Source organism: Chaetodon trifascialis, chromosome 8, assembly GCF_039877785.1.
Source record: "Chaetodon trifascialis isolate fChaTrf1 chromosome 8, fChaTrf1.hap1, whole genome shotgun sequence".
NCBI lineage: Eukaryota > Metazoa > Chordata > Actinopteri > Chaetodontiformes > Chaetodontidae > Chaetodon > Chaetodon trifascialis.
In genome coordinates this window covers 10,207,138-10,228,903 of record NC_092063.1, presented here as the reverse complement: position 1 = coordinate 10,228,903, position 21,766 = coordinate 10,207,138, and the positions used below count along the sequence as shown (strand labels likewise).

General features: G+C 43.5%; 2 protein-coding genes across 4 annotated transcripts in view; one reads left to right on the top strand and one right to left on the bottom strand.

The window, feature by feature from the left end:
* LOC139335266 (poly(rC)-binding protein 4-like) overlaps positions 1–4,625 on the top strand; it is a 36,585-nt gene extending 31,960 nt beyond the window's left edge. For both annotated transcript variants that reach the window (XM_070968787.1, XM_070968786.1), the window contains 2 exons: positions 951–1,120; positions 3,698–4,625. In XM_070968787.1, the coding sequence (XP_070824888.1) occupies positions 951–1,120; positions 3,698–4,043 (516 nt within the window). In that variant the 3' untranslated portion in view covers positions 4,044–4,625. The remainder of the gene's footprint in view (positions 1–950; positions 1,121–3,697) is intronic.
* Positions 4,626–7,050: 2,425 nt separating this feature from the next.
* The window catches only part of LOC139334691 (dedicator of cytokinesis protein 3-like), a 52,069-nt gene continuing 37,353 nt past the window's right edge, over positions 7,051–21,766 (bottom strand). The window contains exons 39-54 of one of the 2 annotated variants that reach the window (XM_070967763.1): positions 18,912–18,998; positions 18,547–18,651; positions 16,696–16,837; positions 16,257–16,423; positions 14,168–14,254; positions 13,807–13,986; positions 13,629–13,712; positions 13,418–13,534; positions 13,131–13,255; positions 12,530–12,665; positions 12,158–12,239; positions 11,833–11,948; positions 11,652–11,736; positions 11,441–11,563; positions 11,138–11,220; positions 7,051–9,962 (exon numbers count right to left, since the gene is read on the bottom strand). In XM_070967763.1, coding sequence (XP_070823864.1) covers positions 9,354–9,962; positions 11,138–11,220; positions 11,441–11,563; positions 11,652–11,736; positions 11,833–11,948; positions 12,158–12,239; positions 12,530–12,665; positions 13,131–13,255; positions 13,418–13,534; positions 13,629–13,712; positions 13,807–13,986; positions 14,168–14,254; positions 16,257–16,423; positions 16,696–16,837; positions 18,547–18,651; positions 18,912–18,998 — 2,328 coding nt within the window. In that variant the 3' untranslated portion in view covers positions 7,051–9,353. Of the gene's footprint in view, positions 9,963–11,137; positions 11,221–11,440; positions 11,564–11,651; positions 11,737–11,832; positions 11,949–12,157; positions 12,240–12,529; positions 12,666–13,130; positions 13,274–13,417; positions 13,535–13,628; positions 13,713–13,806; positions 13,987–14,167; positions 14,255–16,256; positions 16,424–16,695; positions 16,838–18,546; positions 18,652–18,911; positions 18,999–21,766 lie in introns of both variants that reach the window. The other variant, XM_070967762.1, reaches the window with a different exon arrangement.

The window sequence follows — 21,766 nt, the reverse complement described above, 5'->3', positions numbered from 1 at the left end:
AGCCAATTTTAGCCAGGCAGACCAACCAGGCTGCTGTGTGACGAATCAGACATTGTGAAACAGGCTGCTTACTTCTTAGGAAAGGAATGTGAAACGCAGGGACGAGCGCGGCGTGAACGCCGTGCTTGTGTGCGTTGTGTGTGTTCTACCTATGCATCAGAGAAGCTGCCAGCACACACACGAACACACACATGCGCTTCAAGTACTTTATCACTGTCCCTCTCACAATGTATCTGACAGCATAACCCTGTCGCTGAGCCCTGACACCCTGCACTTGAGCTGATACGCAGCCCAGAGCTAAATATCTACTGGTGCTAATAGGCAGGGGTCCAGGTTGGGTAATGAAAGCAGAGCAAAAGTGATAATGTATTTTGGAATGCAGTGAAACTCGTGTCATTGTCTAATCTACTCTCAGCAGAGGCAACGCTCAAGCCGATGGGACTGTATGTTATACATTTGAGTTATTTTCCCATTATGTTTTCCATTAGTGCGGAGATGCATCTAGCTGGCATGTGTTTGGGAAGTGATTTGTTTGGGAAGTCATCACCACTCTGAGGAATCAATAACCTTTTAGCCACTCAGATTAATGAGAGGCAAATGTGCCTTCTCTCGTCTCTTTTACCGGTGCACACACAGTAGCAATTAAGGGAGACTCTGGAGGGTGAAGTTGGGGGGAGTGCTTCTGACATGCATGATGGATGACCAATCCACTGAAGACAATGTAATTGCAATATTTGAAGTGGTCTGCATTAAGTCAGCTCAACAGTTCTAGTGTTTCACTTCTGCCCTTTTTGTCAGAATCGCTTTCATCAGCGGCTGCAACCAACAATAAGAAACAAGCTGCATTCAGTCAAACGATTAATGAATCCTCTCCTTGTAAATCATGAGCGCTGTCAATAATCATTCGTCTTTCCATCAAAACTGACCGATGTGTCTCGCCTCTTCTGCAGCTGATCGGCTCAATCATCGGCCGTCAGGGCACTAAGATCAACGAGATCAGGCAGGTATCAGGAGCTCAGATCAAGATCGGCAGCCAGCTGGACGGGACAAGTGACCGTCATGTCACTATCACAGGAACACCAGTCAGCATCAACTTGGCCCAGTACCTCATTACCTCCTGGTAAGGCCCAGTGTACAGCTATCTAATGAATCACCGCAAGAGAAATGCATTGGTTTAAAAGGGTCAAAGGTTATGCTATAGAGTGATAAGTGATAATGAGGTATGTCCTTGTTCTGTGGGTAATTGGCCTCCAGGGAATGAGTAAAAGTCTGGTTGTGTTGTACGACAAAGCAGCAGTGCCTTGTTGGAATTCAGTATTTGCAGTGCAGCTCTGGTCTCTTTTTTTGATTAACTTTTCCAATATATTACAATCACAATGCAACCCAAGACAGAACAGAAAACAGAACATATCAGGGCACAGAACAATAGATAATACAAATAAAATAAGTCAAACCAATAAACAGGATAAAAAGAAAAACAACAATCAAATAACATGAATGCAAAAAAGATGATAAAAAAAGGAATATTTACTTTCTGTTATGTTTATTTCTTTATATAAATTGAAATATGAGACCAAAAAGTCATTCACTGAAGAAATATACAGCATGTCATCCTACATACTGACGTCACTAATGTTTGGATCAGTCAGACCTCAGAGAAGTCTCACTCTGTTTGTCTTATGAACAAACTCTCCCACAATAACCGAAAATAGACTTATTTGTGGATTTTGGAGGGCCATGCTGGATAAAGAGTGCTGTCGGCACCAATCACAGATATACAAAAATCCGCTGTGCTTGACAGCACAAACAGAAATAATACACCACTTTCTGTAGTGGACTTCTGAAGCATGTCATCAGTTCAAAAGCATGTTTATAAGCAATTCTCATAAAAATGTTTTTTTCAAGCAAGGACCCAAAAGGCTGCACACAGACACAGAGACAGGGAGGTTTACAATGAGCATTATTTTTTAATGCAATAAATAATACTGAAATGTGCAACAGAAGAATCAGACGATCCAGCAGTAACTTGAAGTGAGAACTGGCAGGCAAGCGAGAGTGAGATGAACTCACACTGAGTACACTCAACAGCAGGACGGAGAACAAAACCTGAGGCAGACAAAGAAACAAAGAGCAGGCGGGCCGGAAACAGCTGTACAGCCAAGCTAAAGACAGAGACTGGAGACAACTGTTACTACTGTCAACAACAGATGAATCGACTAATACTGGGTGCAGAGCCGGGGTTTAAATACTGGAGAGCAGATGGATAATTGGCTGAGGCATCTCAGGTGTGCTCAGGTAATGAGGAGGTGTGAACAGGTGGAGCCAATCCTGTCGATGTGACCTGCGTGACACACGCGCACACAGACAGGGAGAGACAGAAGAGGAAAAGGGGAGGCAGGCTGCTGATACTAAATGAAGTGTCCTTAAGCATCAAGCTGATAAAACAATGTTAAAAGTGTTTTTGAGATGTTATAGAGGCCCAGGGGTCTCCAGGACCCAAACCAGCAGTAGTTATCATCCATGAGTCCCATTTTTTGAAGTTAAACCCGTAGATAGCCCTGGACCTCAACTGATTCGGCATTTTTTGTATCTGAGGTTAGCATTTAGCAGCTTGTTTTTAGCATCAAAATCAATGCAGCAGAACCAGAGATGTTTTATTATTCCTTGCACTCTTCTTCCCTGTCAAACCAAACTTTACTACCCCTCATTTACACGTAGCAGGGTATTTTGGAAAACGGATATTTTGGCCCCTCCGTTTTCAAAAATAACATTGTGCACACAACATCGTTTTCAAAAAGTGAAACCCAGATAAATACGCCGTCGAGCGCATCATAACTATGCCAAATCTATGGACGCGAGCGTAAACATAGGTCGCTCACATGACGTTAAGTATTTTCAGTCGCATGTTGTGACGTTTTGGAACCTAAAACGCCATTTAACCCAGTTTACACGCGACAAATAACCGACGTTTTCAGAAATCTCCACTTTAGTCGGAGTTTTAAAATTGATCGTTTTACGTGAAAAAAAACTCTGTTTGCGTGTAAATGAGAGGCCAAACCGCATGAAAACATATGCGTTTTCCCTAAGTGTAAACAAGGTCTACATTACAAAGTTCAACTCCACCACCAACAGCTCATTCATTCATTCAGGTGTGGTATGCTCGTAGCGGCTCGTGCAGCCTCGAGTCGTTAGCCTCCAGAATTTCTTTTCATTTTCAAACTTGTCAAATGACATCAGTTGAGCTGAGGTAACTGACACCAGTTGAACCTTAAATTATCCTTTATTGATCCCCGTAGGGAAATTCATTCTCTGCATTTAACCCATCCTAAGTATTAGGAGCAGTGGGCATCCACTGAGCACCGCCCGGGGACCTGCTCTATTCCTAAACCAACGCCTCGAAAATAGGCACTGACAGGAGAATTAATCTAACATACATGTTTCTGGTGGCGCACAAAGACAAGCAGAACATGCAAACTCCACATGGAAAGGTCCTGCCCTGGCTGGGAATCGAATCCGGGGCTCTCTTGCTATGAGGCGACTGTGAACAGAATTGACGTGTAAAATCAGTGGAGTTCCCCTTTAATAATCTTCAAGAAACTTCGCCCAGTGTTGCAGCAACAGTATAATCCTCTAATCTTCATTCTCTGTCCTCTCTCCATGCCTCCCATCCTCCCTCCTCCTATCTCGGCCCTCACAGTTTAGAGACAGCCAAATCCACGGCCCAGGCGGCCACCATGTCAGCTCCGGTCGACCTCAACATGGCCTTCACCCAGCCAGCCTCCCCAGCTGCCTCCCCCGCACCCACCCTGGCCGCCGTAAGCGCCCTGACCCCGGCTCATATGCTGGGCACCCCTTACGGCGCCATGCCCCTCTCCGGCCTGCTGGGGGTGAAGTCCGTCCCCTTTCTGACTCTGTCCAGCCCCGCCCCGGCCGTGGCCGTCACTGCAGCACCCTCCCACACCACCCTGGCTGCCTACACCGCCAAAATCTCCTCAGCCAACTGCATCAAAAAGCCAGAGAGACAGAAGTTTGCTCCTTACTGATGAAGCCGTGCGTCTGGAGAGTCGGACGAAGGACAGCTGCAGTGTTCTTCCTCAAACGCCTGATGTAGCCATATCCGCTGGCAGAGATGCTCTTGACTTTTATTCTTTGATGCACCAACAGAGAAGAGACCAATGGAGATGTGGACAAAGCTATTAAAACTTATTTACGGTTATAGATAATTTGTGAGTTTCCCATGAATTGATGGACTGCTTTCATCGTCACCTCATCACTGTTATTGATCACTAAAAGACGGGCTGGAACCTCACCTGAGAAACACATGTTTAACTTTTACATGTGTATCTCAAGTTAGGGATCAGCTGTAAGTATTTATCCTCCAATAAATTTGTAAATTATACTCAGATGCTCTACTGTATGATGCTTTTATACAATGTCTATGTTTGCCTCTTGAAGTTTTTAAGAAAATTTGTAAATGTGGAGGGGGGGTTGTTTTTTTTAATAATCTGTGCTATGGTACTGTACTTTACTGTTCAGTGTTTTGTTGGATTTTATTTTGAATGTGCAACTTGTTTAATCTTTATTTATTAGTATTGTTTCATTTATTAAAAGTCTTTGTTTCCTGATGCATTTGTCTCCTAGTTTTCATCTTTTTTTCCCTCTACCTTTATTTTGTAGCACACTGACGCACAAAACATTGTCAGTCTGTTCACAGGCAGTCATAGAGGAGGCGCAACATTTGAACCAAATCAATGTCACATTAACATAGCAGGGGGTGGAAACGGTGCCACAAAGAGATGCAATGCCAGATCCAGGTTATTTTTGTTTTCTTCCAAATGCAGGCCGGATGGCAGCTTGTCATTCCAGTTGCCAGAATTTATGAGAGATGCTTTTCACATCAGTGTGCTCTTGGGCCCCAAACAATAACAGCAGAATGAGACAGAGCAAACCCCCAGAAGAGGAAAGGAGATGTGTCTGCATGCCAAGCAATGCACTGACATGCATGCAAGTGTGCACAGACAGACACAGAATCATCCTGCTCTGTGTGAAGAGCACATCATTACACTGAATGCACTCACTGTAAGTCCCTTAAGACAAAATATAGTGGGACTTCAACACAGAGGAGTTTGTGAAGAAGACAGAAAAGGACAAAGAGAGAGAGAGAGAGAGAGAGAGAGAGAGAGAGAGAGAGAGAGAGAGAGAGAGAGAGAGAGAGAGAGAGAACTGGAAAAATGAAATTCAGTATCTGCATCAGCATGCACCGCAGCATCATCATCCTCTGGAGAGGGAGCGAGAATCCTTTCATCCTAACTCCTCTCTTTTTTTTTTTTTCCTGTGACTGCATCGTGGATATGCAAGACACAGAGTGCACAGTCCTCATTGTTACCAAAGACGTTCGCTTTCAGAGACAAACAGACACACGCCTACAACTTCGGTATTATTCCAGTCCGCCCAGCGACAAGGCTAAAATATGACACAGAGGAGCCTTGACTTTCTTTGCTATCTATCTATCTATCTATCTATCTATCTATCTATCTATCTATCTATCTATCTATCTATCTATCTATCTATCTATCTATCTATCTATCTATCTATCTATCTATCTATCTATCTATCTATCTAACATTAAAGGCGAAAATTCTCTACCTTTTGGAGAATATCTACCATCAGTACATAAATTCTACTTTGATGATGATTTTGATGTGTGCTATTTTCAAACAGACTGGATGATTATTTCTTACCATCCAACAGGAAGTCTTAATGGATCCCTTGTGCCACCTGTAGGCCACACATCAGTACTCATTACAGAGGCGATCACAGAACAATCTGCCACACAGGCTGCCTTATTTTTCCTTCATATGAATAAATAAAACTTAAACTCCAGCTGCATTACATCAAACAAAGAGATATGCTGTGTTTGAATATCAAAGTGTGATATTATTGACAGTGTGAAGCTTGAGCTGGAGAGAGCAGGGACCTTAGCTGTCACTGCAGCTGAAGAGTTTGTCTCCCCCCCCTCCCTCTTCTTTCTTCTGTGGAGGACCCTGGGGTTGTGTGACATGCTGTACTTACACACACACACACACACACACACACACACACACACACACACACACACACACACACACACACACACACACACACACACCCTTCAAGTACTGTCCTCAAGTACAATTTAGAGGTACTAGCACTTTACTTTAGCGTTTGCATTTTAGGCTACTTTACACTTCCACTCTGCACCGTTTATTTCACTGCTATACTTACATTGCTTTTCAGATGTATATATAATGATCTCCAGCTTGTACACATGTATGTATAAAGCATATCGTTGTGAAAACAACGCTGACATGCTATCTGGCAAATCTGGTAGACAGCAGTTGCTTATTGACTCATCCAGCAGCTCTGGAGCAACATTATCATTCATTAGGAGTCGTGTTTCTGGCCACCTGGTGAATGTAAATCCAATATTTGCTCATCTTTTTAGCTCAGTCTTTGGTATCTATCCAATCCTGAGGGAAATATCTGGCTCTTTAGCTGCTAAATGCTGCGCTACGTTCCCCAGCTAATCGCTAACTGTGTCTGCTGTCCATACTGAGTTTACAGTGTGTTTTTAGAGCATTTTCACTGAGAGCAGCTGACTGCTGCAGCTGAAAAACAATGCTGTGACCTGTGAGAGTGAACCAAAGCAGTAAAGTTGTGGGCCGACAGCTAAACAACTAGCTAAAAGTCTCTCTAAGGCTCTGTAAAGCAGTAGAGCTGCAGCCTCTGCAGGTTCATCACCACAAGTGACCCCTTTCACATTGTTTTCACATTCCCATTTGATTCACTGTTGTCATTATATTGACTAGAGCTGCTTTCAGAAAAATATCTCAATAATTGTTTCAACACTGAAGCCCACACACACTCACAAAACAGTGCAGGCACAACAAAAACTGCATCCTTGCAACTTTGGTGCCTGATTCATGCATTTTCATGACAAGCAGCGCCCTCTACTGTCCACTTAACAGACTGCTCCACCAATCACAGCACAGCAAAGGTAAGGAGGAAGAGTTAGAGCTGATAAAAGATTGTCTTTAATGTTTGGCATCGTTAATGAATTCCATACCACAGCAGTTATGGGAGTAGGAAAACCACTTTTACAACCAAACACTGTTTGATCATGCTAACACCATATGTACAGGAAAGCACATTGAAAAGTGTATAAAGTATTTATATGAGAAGACTCAAAGTCAAGAACGGTGGAGACAGCCACAGTCTAATGGATTTGTCCTTTTTCAAACACTGATTATAGATATTTATCAATTACATTGATCTCTGGAGTACATGTATATACACAAAACAACGATAAACCTTTTTGGGGGCGTCTGCAATAATTCTCAAAAATATTTCACAATACTGCTGTATGTACAATAACAGAATTTACATTGAAAAATCCTATTGTACCTATATTTTGAGTATCCCTTCAGTCAGCAGTTATCCTCAATGCCATCAGACTCACAAGAGATACTCGCATACTGTATATATCTGACCTCAGGTTCATCTCCATACAGAGTACAGCAGCTTAAGCAGTACCTGGGCCTTCTGTCTCGGTACGGTTTCTGAAATATGTTCACACAACTGATGATCTCACATACAAAAATAGATGTTGTCTAGTCAGCTGACAACTCGATGTACAGTAACACAAAGCATCCACCTGCAAAAAAACAACCAGGAAAACAAGTAATTGTTAAAATATTAGCTATATCCTTCCAACCCACTACATTGCAATAAACAGCGCTGTTCTTCCGCTCCACTCAAAGTGAGCCTCTCTCAGTCCGGGCTTCAGCCTTCTTCTGAAACACACCATTAGTTTTCACACAGCAGAAGGTGATCGAGAAAGAGCCGCAGGCAGAATAAGAAATATTAGCGCTACAAACCAAACAACAATCTGAAACCAAAGCGGGACGAAACCATACAAAAACATCACTAGGTAGATATCTTTTTTTTTTTCCTTCAGGGAGTGTATAGTGAACACAATGAAAAGGAGAGCGGCAGTCGCGAAATGAGCTTCTCACAGTCCGGATGAGAGGTCAAACTGCATTTGAGTGCACTTAAGGCAGGTAGGCGATTCCAACGCTGTCTGAACTGGGTCCTCGACAGGCCACTCAGCGGGCAGGGGTCTAGACAGTGTCATCAGACGCGACGCAATGCCACTGCAGCTGTCCAGGGTTCAGCCCTCACTGTTTAATATGGTCTGACAACCACGCAGAGAAGGAAAAAGATGGAGGGAGAAAGAGAGAGAGGATGGTGTTAGTTTTCAGTGTCCAGCAGGCGGTTTGAGGTGCGGAGAGTTCTCGTTCCATCCCTTCTTCGTTCACCATGACGGGTAGAGAACCCGTCCGCCACTGTCCTCAGTTTCCCCCTCAGTGTTCCTCTCGAGATATCTTTGTCACACAAAGGAGACGAATAGAGACTTCTTCAACATAGACTGAACTTAAAGCACTTAAAACAAAAAAAGAAACAGCATTGCAGCTTGTGCAATACAAATAGAACATCTCGTCTGAATACATTCACGTAGTTTTCCGTACACATGGTACGGATGGGAAATCGTCAGTGACTGATGTCCGCGTCCCTTGAGATGCCGGTCCAAGAGTCCAACCATAGACACCTGTGATTTATGACAGCCCGGCAGCAACACAGATTAGAGTGCGCCATTTGATATGATTCACTATTAAGGAGCACTTAACAGTGTTTTGAAAAACATAATGGACATAAGCCTTTGAAAACACTATAATGTATTTTGTATTATGTATTTATTTATCAAAATAAGAATTCATATGTATGAAGCATTTAAAGCAGAGAAGTCACTTCGCTGTGAGTAATAACCTTCTGTCGTTACCTCGTGTTGTGAAAATGACATGAAAAGCAAGATTGAGGGAGTTCAGAGCTTATACCGCACCTGGGATCACGTTGGTTATGATCACGGTTGTCATATTTCACAAAACTGTTGTCGTATTATTCTCAAATGAAAAAACATGCTCACAGACGAGTTGTACAAGTGTGTACAATCAATATCAATTTCTGAACAAAGTGGTTCTGTCTCATTGTTCAACAGATCATTTTCTTTTAATTATATCTAAGAGGCCACGCGGAGCAGTGACAGCAGCTGTGCCTGTAGTTTCTGTGGATTCATCGGGGTTCACGCCTTCTTTTCTTTCCTTCATGAGCACTGAAATTAAATGGAGACAGGTCAACCGAACGCAACCCTCTGCACACCGCGAGACTCTTTCTTTTACTGCTCCTCTAACTCAGTGCAAATGAAGGGAAGAAGACAAGGAGAAGAAAGCTCTGAATGAAATACAGCTGGAGCCTCGTCACTGCGCCTCCTCGTGCTCCTCGCTGATGCACTGCTCCCAGGCGTGCTTCCCCTGGTCCTCCCTGTGGCCGTGAGGGGAGTGGAAGATCCTGCGGGGCAGCGGGATGGGCTGAGGCGGCAGCTCCTCCTCGGGGATGCAGCCCTCTCTCAGGTAGGGTTTAGGCGGCACGGCTGGAGGCTGAGGCCTGCGGTAAGGGATGTGGTGAGGGCCGTGAGTGGGAGCGTGGTGGTGAGGCGGCGGGCCGTGGGAGTGGCTGTCCAGGCCGGGGTGGGCGTGAGCGTGGGGATGCGGGTGGGTGTGCGGGTGCGAGGCGGGGCTGCGGTAGTGGAAAGGACGGACTTGGTCGACGGGGTCAATCTCTGGTCCGCCGTAGTGGATGTGCAGGTAGGGAGAGGCCAGGTACTCGTCAGGGGGGGACCACAGGTGACTGGGAAGAGGTTCCAAGGCGTCGTTCCTGATGGGGCCGGGGTCTGGATACTGGCCTCCGAAGTTGCTCTCACTCAAAGAGGACACCCCGCTGCTGGCGCTGCCTGACAGGGTGGAGTTGCTGCCACCCAAAGCTGACTGAGGACTGGTGGGAGAGCCGGGGATCGGGTGCAGAGGAGACTGGAGAGAGAGAATCAGAGCGACAGTGGGTGTCATGGGTGTGCTTCTCTTGATCCTCAGTAAAGCACAGCGTTTCCAGTGTTGTCACAACAACCTGGATTTCAACCACTCACGCTGCCTTCACATACTGTTAGAAATATTGGAAAGACAAGTTACAAATGAGAGCAGATGAAGAGTCAACAACTACTTCATCATTCTGACACTGTGTTAGCAACACTGAGGCACTTGAATATAGCTTTGTAATTATGACTGGAGTGAAGAACAGTGTCTGCACTCCATCATCAGGCATTTCAGCTTTATATATTTAATAAATTGACTGTAAGTGAAGACAACGTGTGGGAGCCGCTGCGAATGCAGGGATACCGTGACAAAAGACTGAATATTTCACTTTAAAAATCTAAAATATCTGTGTGAGGTATTTGTGTAGATTTAAATAAAGAAGAACAAGGAGAAGAGAAGAAAGAAAAGGACAAAGCAGGATAATGAGAAGGTGGAAGAGGAGTGGGAGGTGGAGGAGACAGAGCCACTGTCAACTATGGACTCAGTCAGCTGAGTGAGATTTTGAGGTACTTGTACTTTGAGTATTTCCATTTTCTGCTGCTATGTATTTTTACTCAGCTATGTTTTAGAGGGAAATACTGTAACCTTTAATCCGCTCCATCTACCTGACAGCTAAGATGAAAAAAGTGGTTCCCAACCTTTTTGTTTGTGACCTTTTACAAAAAAAAGGGTCTTGTTGGTACCTTTTCAAGTTTCAAATGTCTGTGAGTCTATGAGTTACCAAGGCCAAAGAGGTAAAATTCTGCAATATGTTAAAAAAAAAAAAGTCTGAAAGTTACAGAAAAGTAGAACTTATTTGTCTTCTCACAAGCCCTCAGCTTCTTCTTCTGGCCCTTTAGATTTGGAACCTATGGATAAAACTGTATATGAAGTACTTAAAAGTACTTAAAAGTGTTTACACACAGATGCATCAGTATCCACTATCTGATAACGTCATACTGATGTATCAGTCACAGAGACCGTATATCTGCAGAACGAGTACTTTTACTTTAACTGAAGTAAAGCACTGCACAGGAAAAGAGCAAACCGAAACCACTTGCACATTACTTCTATCCGATCCAAAAACAGCTGCCAGAACATGTTCCTGAAATTAAAAATTAAAAAATTGGCTGTACCTTTCGAAGCGAACGGACCGGCAGGGCGGGCGGAGGGTCACTGTTCTGGTGATGAAACGCATCACAGTGCATCAGGAAGTGTCCTGCAGAGCGAAATTCATATGAGGAGGTAATTAATTCATGCATTAAGTAAAGGTCTTAAATAGGCTTCAAAAGCCAGCCGGCATCTCACAAGCTCAGCGTTTGTCTGGATGACATCACTGACGCCCAGTTTGCTAGTCGACATTTGCAGGGGAAAGCATTTGAAATGTAAATCTATGTACACCATCTAAACCATGAGCGTGAAGTAAAAGGAGGACATACCTGGTGGGAAGGACCTGGGTGGGACAGGGGGCATGATAACCCCTCCAGTAGAAGCTGGCATGTAGGACACCTGCTCCCTGTTCTCTCCATCCAGACTCCAGCTGCTGGGAGCGTTCGGAAACACTGGAGGAGGAAAACATTTACACGTCAGCGCACACAGTGATACATCTCTTTTACATATTACTGTCATTTCAACCTGTTGGCGTGCTACCTTTCTCTGGTAGGGTCATGTGAGCATCAGCACACGGCTTACAGGGGCTAACTTGCTGGACTAAGGCACGCTGCATGTGGTTGTTCTGTAGAAAGCAACAGCGCGCGTAATTAGAAGTTGGAAACAAGTTTTGTTTCTAGCTTGTTTTGCGCGTTGAGACATCATTACGGTGCAGTCCTACCTGTCCATTCTCTGCCATGTTGTAGTACATGGAGTTGTTGGCCCTCTCGCGATGAGACGGCAGCAGTATCATCACTTCCCGGTTGTGTTTGGCCTTATCGGGCAAGGACGGGGAGCCTGGACCGAGGAAAGCATGGACAAATGTACTATTTCTACTTGCACTGTCCTCATTATATGTAACACAGAGGTCTTATAGTCTTATCGTTACGTCTTGCTGCATTCTATATATAATTTATGAGACATCTATGAAAGGTATTTTCTAATTCTCAAGTTTCTGTAATAGATAAAACCCATAACAACATAATTCATGTGGCTGTGTTACTCACCTCTGGCACTCGAGGGAGCAGAGTTAATAATCTGGGAAGAGTTGGAGCGGATTGAGCTCAGGCTGGAGGACGAGGGGCTCGGCTGCAAAGCAAAACGTACTCAGTGTTGTACAATAGAAAACGTCTTTGCTATATTTGGTGTATCTGCCTTTGATAGTTTATCCAGCTGAGAGGAAAGTAATGAATCATGTGCTTTGAGACAGCTGTTTTAAAATGCAGCTATAGTTTGAGTGTCAATGTTGAAGTATTATAAAATGTTTCATGTCCTGAAAAGACCAGTTTTCATGTGATTTGCCTTTTATAATGTGCAATACAAATTCATACCATCGCCACTACATTCATGGCAGCGTGTGTTTTTATTTCGAGCCTGACCTGCATGTGTAACGCCTCCTCGGGGTGCTCCCCCATCAGGCCGTCGGTCATTATGACGAGGTTTCCGGCCTCGCTCGATGTGTGAGAGGACAGGGAGGAGGACGAGTGACGGATCGAACCCTGAAGGTTCAGAGGGCTGCAGGACAGAGACGTTGGAGACTGTAAAACACATTTATCTCTGTGTGTTCATGCCGGTACCTTTCATGTACCAGTTTTCAAACATTTTGAAGAGAGGACATCTTTACTAATCCTGCGTTGTCGAGTGGCTACACTTGAGGTTAAGTTGAAGGGTTTAGTTTAAAGAGTTTTGCCCAAAAGAGCCTGTAGTGTGGAGGTGTTTATCTATATGTGTTATTCCTGTGATAGAATGGTGGCCTCTCGCCCAGTGCATGCTGGGATAGGTTTTGGCCCCAGGTGACCTTAAACAGGATGATCAATTGAGAAAGCAGATGGAAAGAAATAAACAACTTTTTAACCCTCTTTAAACCCTGATCACACATTTCATTTCATTGAATTTTGGGTTGACTTTAGAGATGCACTACAAACTTGATGGTCTGCGTGTGTGCGTGCGTGTGTGTGTGTGTGTGTGTGAGAGACGGACCTGTGTCTGTGTATGAGGCGCACACTCTCAGGACTCATGTGGCTGTGGGAGGAGAGGATGCCTCTGGGAGAGTTGACCCCTTGGCAGCCTGCAGGGCCGAATCGATCCACGCCGGGCACACCCTGCTGGGAGCCAACCATATACTGCTCTGAATATTCACACTGCTCACACACACGTTAAAACACTTCAATAGAAACACACTGCCACACCTTTAGCACTTCATCGCACACGGTAACAGACTCAGAGAGAATAAACAGAAACATTGAGCCACATGAGGGACTGCTCACATGATGTAAACCTGTCCTCATCATGTGGAACTGGTCCACAAGCTTTTTGTGCAGGGGACGCATTTCCGGATGCACCAGCTTCTCGTGGACAGCCAGGCCCACACCGAGGATGTGCACCTGTTCAAGGAAACGACAGGGAAAAGCCCCATTATCACTTGAGCCTGTTTAAGCAGCAGTTACACATACGCTGAACTTCAAAGCGGAGTCCGACCTGCTCCTGCATCAGATCCTTCAGATGTGTGATCCTCTCCGTATCCTCGGGGTGACTGCTGATGTAGTCCTTATCAAAGAAGGCCTGTGGTACAAGAGTCAAAAGATGAGATCTCTCACAACACAAATCCAGTTCAGAAATGCAATAACCCCCCCCCCCCCCATTTCTTTCTCTCTACCTCCTGATATCTGGCGATGCCTCCGTTCACAGCAGCATCTATGACCCCATTTAGGCACATGCTGAGCGGGTTGATGTTGCCATGATGCTGTCTGTGTTGGTACTGGCTGATCAGAGTCCGCAGCTCCTGGGTCTTATTCTCCACCACGTAAATGGCGTTCTCCAGAGGGCTCACCTCCACCTGGAAATAAATACACATTCAACCTAATCCACGATGAAAGGGGAGGAAGTGTGTGCACATAAACACATTTCATATTCTCTCAGAAGCATGGCTATCAGGGTGACTTCAAAAACTTTGAAAACTGCCAAGGAGGAGCATGTGAAGTAGAAGATGATGCAGACTGAATGTTTGAGCTCCTCACCACTTCTCTCCTTTCCACCTCCGCCCAGCGGGAGATCCCAGGGAGAGGACGGGAGAGGATCAGGGTTGTTCTCTCGATCCACAGGCTCTGTTAAACATGGAGGCAGAGAACAGCGGTTATCCAGGCTGCTATCTGTGTGTGATAGAGAAATAATCACGCTGGGAGAAGCGAAACCTCCTAACTGTGTCTTAGCGTAGCATGTAGGTCAGTTCAGCCACGAGTAAAAGTGAAAAATCCCGCCGTGGTTTCTTCCAAATTTAGGTTACCATGTCAGAGGAAACTACAGTACAGTAGCATGTCTGGTCCAAGCCTCTAAAGCCCTGCGGGTTGTAGGCTTTCTGGATCTGGTAGCTGTATTTGTGCTAGATCCAGAGCGGCGAGTAAAGTGACAACAACCCAATTACAGCTTAAACGTTTAACAGATGATTCGATTGACGGAAAATTATTCATCAATGTTTGTGATAATCCCTGAATCCATTGTTTCCTGCTTGTCAAAATGTGAAGATTTGCTGCTTTTCCGTGATGAATGATGAAGGATTGAACATCATTTGGTTTTGGACTGTTAGCTTGATAAAAACAAAGTTCCACAAAGTTATTTGAAGATGTCTTCGTTGCCTTTTTTGATAGTGCAGCTGGACTTTTGGGGGGCACCATCATTCACAATTTTCTGACACAAACTATTAACGGTTTAATCAATAACGCAAATAATCATTAGTCGTAGCTCTACAATAAAAACGTCCTGCGGTAAATAGAGCAGCTGCAGTTAATCGTTTTTCTCAGACAGTCTGAGATATTTATTCAATCTGGGGTCATTTTGTGCTAATGCAGTTTTCTGTCTCTGGCTTATGTCGTCATGGTTTTGGAAACTTTTCCTCTTGCCACATTACATCATTTTGCAGTGTTTATGACTAATGCACCTGCGGCTCAGGCAGGGACTACTGTCAGTAACAGCTACAAAGGCTGCTACACAGGAAATCATTTTCAGTGAACGCCTAATATCACAATTTTAAGATTTCAACAAAACATGAGGCAGCTTACAGAGTATCTAATGTGCTGAGGGGGAATACCTCAAAGTCATGACAGTGTATGCGATTGTGTTGGTGTTTGACCCGACTCTCTCTTTTGATCAGCGCATTAAAGAAAACCTTATTTTCACCTCCGCGGCATCTCTAAAATTCTGTCCGTGGCTGACGCGGAGACGGTGACTCACAGCTTTGTTTCATCCAGACTTGATTGCTGGAATGCTGTCAGGCCTTCACGGTGCTAAAACTAAAAGTCTTCAAATGGCTCAGAATGCTGCAGCTAGAATTTTAATGAAAACAAGAAGATTTGAACAGATCACACCAACTTTAGTTTCACTTCACTGGCTCTGTATCCGCTTCACATCAGACTTTAAGATGCTTCTGATAACTTTAAAAAAAACTGTAAATGGGCCCCTTCGTACCCATGCGATCTCCTTATATTCCTCTCAGTCTCAATCAGTCTATTAAGCCGAGTACATAAAGTTAATGTTTGTCATGTTTGGACATCTTTCTGTTTGTTCCATGTCCCACAAGCATGTAGGCCTCCAAGCTGTGTGCCTTCATCTCCCTCTAGTTTCTCTTCCTTGAGTGTTTTGGATCAGGGTCTTTGTCCTCTAGAGGATTCAGCATCTCTAACCATTGTGTGAATGGTGCACTTGAGCTTTGCCTCTTGTGTATCATTAGCATTATTCTGCATGACAATTCAGATTTCCATGTGTTAGACATCGTTGGAAAGCTTAGAAACTACACTTTCAGAATCTGTAAATAACTCAAAATGCCCCCCGGGAGACTTGTTGCCGGTTTTCTCGTGGCTGGTCACATATCCTCTAACTACTAGGCCATTAACTAGGTGTATTTTGTCGTATTTTGTACAGACTGTAGGACCTTTGAGGCAAATTTGTGATCTGTTGTCTCCAGAAAAAAAAATCACTGCATGAATCTCACTGCACTTTGATCCATGTCATGCTTTTAACTAGTGTTACATTCAAATTCAGTGTTTCTTTGTGTAAAAACACTAAAGTGTGAGGCAGAAATGGACTGAGAGAGGCACTGCTGGCCCACCGTACCCTGAACTCGTTCTCGCGGTCCTTGGGCCCCTTGTGGAAAGGCCTGTCATAGTGGAAGCGGCTGACATTGTTTATGCGGTAGAAGCTCTTGATCCTCTCAGGCACACGCTCCAGCTGAGGCACATCAGAGATGTCTGACACTGGAGTCACCGCATAGATCTGCAAGTCTAGAAGCCAAGTGTCAAGGAAGTGACAGACAGACACGCATATTCACGGAGGAGGAAGAGCAGGAGGGATATTGAAAAGAAATGCTTAAGGGGAGCGTTTGCCCCTACTGTCTGGAAAACAACCTCAACAGTGTTTTGATCTGTCACAACCTCATAACACATACACAACACTCACTGTAAGCTGTCACGCTCTTAACAGAAAAAAACTTAACTGTAGATTAATTAATATTGAAAATAATTCTCAGTTTTAGTCCATTAACTGTGCAGGATACACTGAGCGTCACTCTGCAGGATGGTGTCGTCTGGTTGGTTGGGATGCTGCATGGCGATGGCTTGTGGAAATTCCCCCAGCATCCTTTGCTGGAAGTCCTCGAGCCGTTCGTAGTCATAACCGCGACAGACAAACTCTTTGTTCTGCAGAAAGGGGATGACAACAGCTTGATTTACTCAAGACTGACAGAGGTATGCCGATGAGAAACTGATGCGCATGATGCTGAGACCTCACAGGAACTAGAAACTAATAAGTGAACTGGTGCTCTACAGCAGCGCCCTCTTTAATTTATTGTCCTCTGTTTTGGTTCATTCTAGTGAGGATACACAGAGAAAAGCCATTGTATGCTCACAATTAATAATCAGGAATTTATTGTTTTGTTTCTGGACATCAGGCCTCTTTGGTGTGAAGTTGCTTTGTCACCACTGTTGTTGGATTGACATTAAATGTTATTGTAGCCTAAAGGTCTTCTTCAATTTAACAGCAGCATCAAACATCACCAGACAAACCCCAAAGAATCATTTAAGAGATAACGTTTGCTCAGAGTACATTTTAATTGACCAAAATTTCTTTAAAGTTACAGCACTGTTACTTGAATATAATATTCTAGTACTCTTTCCCTCTCTGCAAACCTTCATGAGGTTTATATATCTCAGTCTTAAGATGCGGCTGATATGACTGTTACTACAAGACCTTCATCTATCCTACAAGCCTACAAAGCCTACGAGCCTACACGTGATCATAATGTTTACATATATACATGACAGAGCAGCATTTTTTAAATAATTCAATAACTCAGTACAATAACAACTCATTATGGAGCAGATTCCCCTGAAAACAATAAAGATATGCAATATGTCCTGACGCAGAACAATGTGAGCTTAAAATAAAAGCCTGAACTGTTAAAAACTGAGAAAACGGTAGAAAATCAGCTCAGAGTTCAAAACGTTTCGACCTCTCCGGCTGTAAATGTGCTTGGCTGTGAAAGTCTTGTGTTGCTTTTAGTAAATTGTTTCATCCTGATGACACAAACCCAGTCTTCTGAAATGCCCTCGCTTATGTGTGAATGCATGTACTGTTTGTGTTGGAGCTTATCGGGTGTCGCTCAGGGACGGGTGTCTGCGAGGCGGGTTGGGGTGACGTTCCAGTTTTCCCACTGCAAGAAACTAAACTGCACCACTGCACACACAGACAGTCAGATACAACAGGCACCGACTGACAGAATCCTCATTTGGGTCCGTCATTTAGTTTGGTGTCTTTGTTAACTGAAAAGAGTTTTTATTCACCGGCTACGATTGAATTAAGCTAAATGGAGAAAGGCCTCACATTGGGCTTTGCCTCAGGCCTCTAAGTCACTAAAACCTCTCCTGTGAGTGCCTGAAAAGATCTAGGCCTATTGTATTATAGCTGCTTTAATGACGTATTTTAGGCGTTGTTCAGCTTTTAGGCTTGTTATTTTCCTGCACACAAAAACTGGAATGGTTAAATAAGCCTCTAAATGAAATGAGATTGAGACTCTGATGAGATTCATGATATCAATCGCCAAGATGGCTGGTGGAGGGGAAACCCACGCAGCTCCTAATTCTTAATTAGCCCGCAAAATTTTTAGCTGTGTTACCGCCACACGTCCCGCCGCTGATCTTTCTACCTGGTTCTTATTAACAACTTCTGCGAGGAATGGATGCAGCATCATGGCTAGATTCACTTATTTAGTCTTATTTTCAACAAAGGCTTTCTGTTTTCTGTAGCTGACTGTCTCCTGCTGAAGCATGAAGGAGAAGGAGTGTGGCTGTGCACATCGGCAGAATCATAACTGTGTCAGGAGGACGGACGCGATGAGACTTCGTCTTACCCTGAGGAAGAAAGGAAATTTCCTGCCATAGAAGCCCATTCGGAAGAACTCTGGTTCAATCCTCTGCTGCTCAATGATGTTGTCATAGTACGCTGCCTCCATTTTCTGTCACAGAATGATAAACGTGCAAAACAGTCATGATGAATAATGATTTAATCACACACATTGCTGAATCCTCTGCATCTCCTGATGAGAGTGGGTGTGCGCAGGTAATTAGCACATTGTGTTCGACGCCGTACACACTTCGTACCCTATAAGACGATGATAATGACAGAGGGAGCTGAAAATCCCACCTTGCAGCAACACAGAGGAATGATTGTTGGATAATAGCAGCAGAAACAGGAAGTGTGCAAGACGGTACTCACCCGTATCCAGCTGAGGCTCTGATAATCGTATAAAGTCTCGTACTGGAAAGCCAGCTCGCGGCAGAGAGAGATCCCATATTCCCAGCACTGCAAAGTCATATTACAGATGAGATCCAGAGTGAATGGACGAAATCATTAAAGCATCGTTTATAGTAAAGAGAAATCATCAATTCAATGGCCATGTGAGATTCAGAAACTTTGGACTTGGACAGTATTTGATTAGTACTTAATGGTCATTCTAGACGTAAACACATTTACTACAGGAAGATTCATACAGTAGCCTCCTGAACATGAGAAGAATGAATCTGAGCCAACAGAGGCATCATCATCTGAAAGTCGGAGAAAAAACTTCATAAGAGCCTATATGAGGCGTGTTTGTCTACTGTGCTATATTTGTATTTCAAAGGTCAGATAAAAATATATGAATAAATATTTTGAATCCAATATAGCTTCAATATGTGTGTGATCGCTGCAAAGAGGACAATCTGATGTCAGGCTGCCTTTGGTCTCTTTTCTTTTTTCTTTGCAGTTGTATGTACATCAACATGTATCCCTGTTTACTACTAACTTCTACAGTGATGATCATAAAGACCAGTCAAGCCTCCACCAATAACACTTCAAACAATAACACTGACTTTACACTTTATGTTCCATGGAGACGATATTTTCAAGAGTTCATGTATGATTTTATGTAACATATCAGCAGAAAGGGGTTTATGTTATTCAGTTGTGGTACTGATTTGTTTTCATTTAGTTTTTCTTGTGCAAAGTAGGTTCACAAAGTATTATTAATAAAACTGCTACTGGGCTCCATATTTATTATTGTTAACTTGACCTACTTTTTCCCCAACACTTTATCAAAGTTAACACATTAACAAACAACAACTCCAAGGTGTTGACATGAAGTGTCACATACTGTAGGATGTATTTAAGGCAATGTTTAACAACACAAGTTAAAAATACAGAGAAGAAGAAGAAGAAGAAGAAGAAGAAGAAGAAGAAGAAGAAGAAGAAGAAGAAGAAGAAGAAGAAGAGCTGATGTATGTGGAAGAATTGCACAGGTCATACAAATAAGGAAAAAAAAAATCCCAAATTGTTCAAAAATGCATTCGAAAGGTTTTTGAAAAATGACCACATGCTCGTTCATCTTCTATACCGACTACCCCTTTCGGGGTTACGGGGGGGCTGGAGCCTATCCCAGCTGTCAACGGGCGAGAGGGGGGGTACACCCTGAACCGGTCACCAGTCGATTGCAGGGCAACATAAATAGACAAACAACTATTCATACTCACACTCACACCTAAGGACAATTTTAGAGTCACCAATTAATCTAATGAGCATGTTTTTTGTCTGTGGGAGGAAGCCGGAGTGCACAGAGAGAACCCACGCATGCACGGGAAGAACATGCAAACTTCACACAGAAAGGCCCGACCTGGGGATCGAACTGGCGCCCTTCTCGCTGTGAGGCACGCGCACTACCTGCTGCGTCACCGTACCACCCTGACCACTTGTAAATTGCAAGGCACAAGGTGGAGTATTTCAGGTGCAGTGAAAAAGGAAACGACACCTTGTGTAGTGTACATATATTATATGGATATATTTGTTTCAAAGTCCTGCTTCTACATACTTTTCAATAAATCCGCTACAGCTGCCAGCAGCTGCTCTTTAAAACACATATAATTTTCCACTTGTCCTGGCTGAGTTTATTTTGTTACAGCAGGTGACTCCACAGCACCGAACAGCTACTTTTTTTTTTTTTCAAGAGCAGCCATAAAAACCAGAGATGACACAGAGTTAATGAAGGAGGTGACTTTTGTTTCCTTCTCAGCTGCTTCCAGAGTCCAGAGGGCATTGTCCTCTCCAAAACACAGACACCAGTCAACTAATTTAATTTTGTGGATGAATACCAGCCAGAGACGAGTGATTCAGGGAGGCAAATCACATTTGGGCAGACATCTGACCCTCGCTGAGTAGTATTGTGATGTGGGCAAAGGCTACATGTTTGTGTTTATATTATATGATATTCAGTGTTTGCTTTAGTACAGAGACACAGGATGTGCGCCAGAGCAATAACAACTGGATGCTTTTGTTCGGATAATCCACAGTTCTGGTCCTCGACAGTGCAGAGAGGATTTCGCTTCAGCTATAAAACCTGCAGTGGAAAGTATATTTACCCAAGTGATAAAGCTCAGGGAATACTGAAGTACAGTACAGTACTTACAGTATTCCGTAGTAATTCCATTTTGCACTACTTTTGTGCTTCTACATTTATCTTGCTCTAGTTGACATGATTTTACATATAAAATCTGATCAGCTTGTAAAATATTTAAAATGCTGTTAAATATTTAATTACCCAACAGTATATAAAGTAGTTAAAATTAGCTCCACGTCCACAGGCCACAACATTACAGTGCAGCTTACAGGTTAATGTATCAGTGATAATTACCAAATATGACACTCCTGGCAGAATATATAGATTTTTTTAATGTTCATACTGGAGGGTTTGTACACTGTGGTACTACAGCGTTTACTTCAGTAAAGGATCTCAGCACTGAATCCAGTTCAATAGATGTAAGTATTCTGAAGAATACATTTGTCTGCAGAATGAAAAAGGATACATCATAATAGAGCCATGAAAACCACAGGGGGAGAGGCAAAAGATGCAAATCAGGGTAAAAACATCAGAAAAATTATAAGAAAGACTGCAAGATTGTAATGAGGGTTAATGAGGGCAAAATGTAATGATGTTTGGGAACAGCTGCACTGCAGATGAGAACAAACAGCCATTTGAACATTGTGTAAAAGAAGAAGCATTTTAAAAAGCTATAAAACTTAATGTGACTTTCATTTACCGA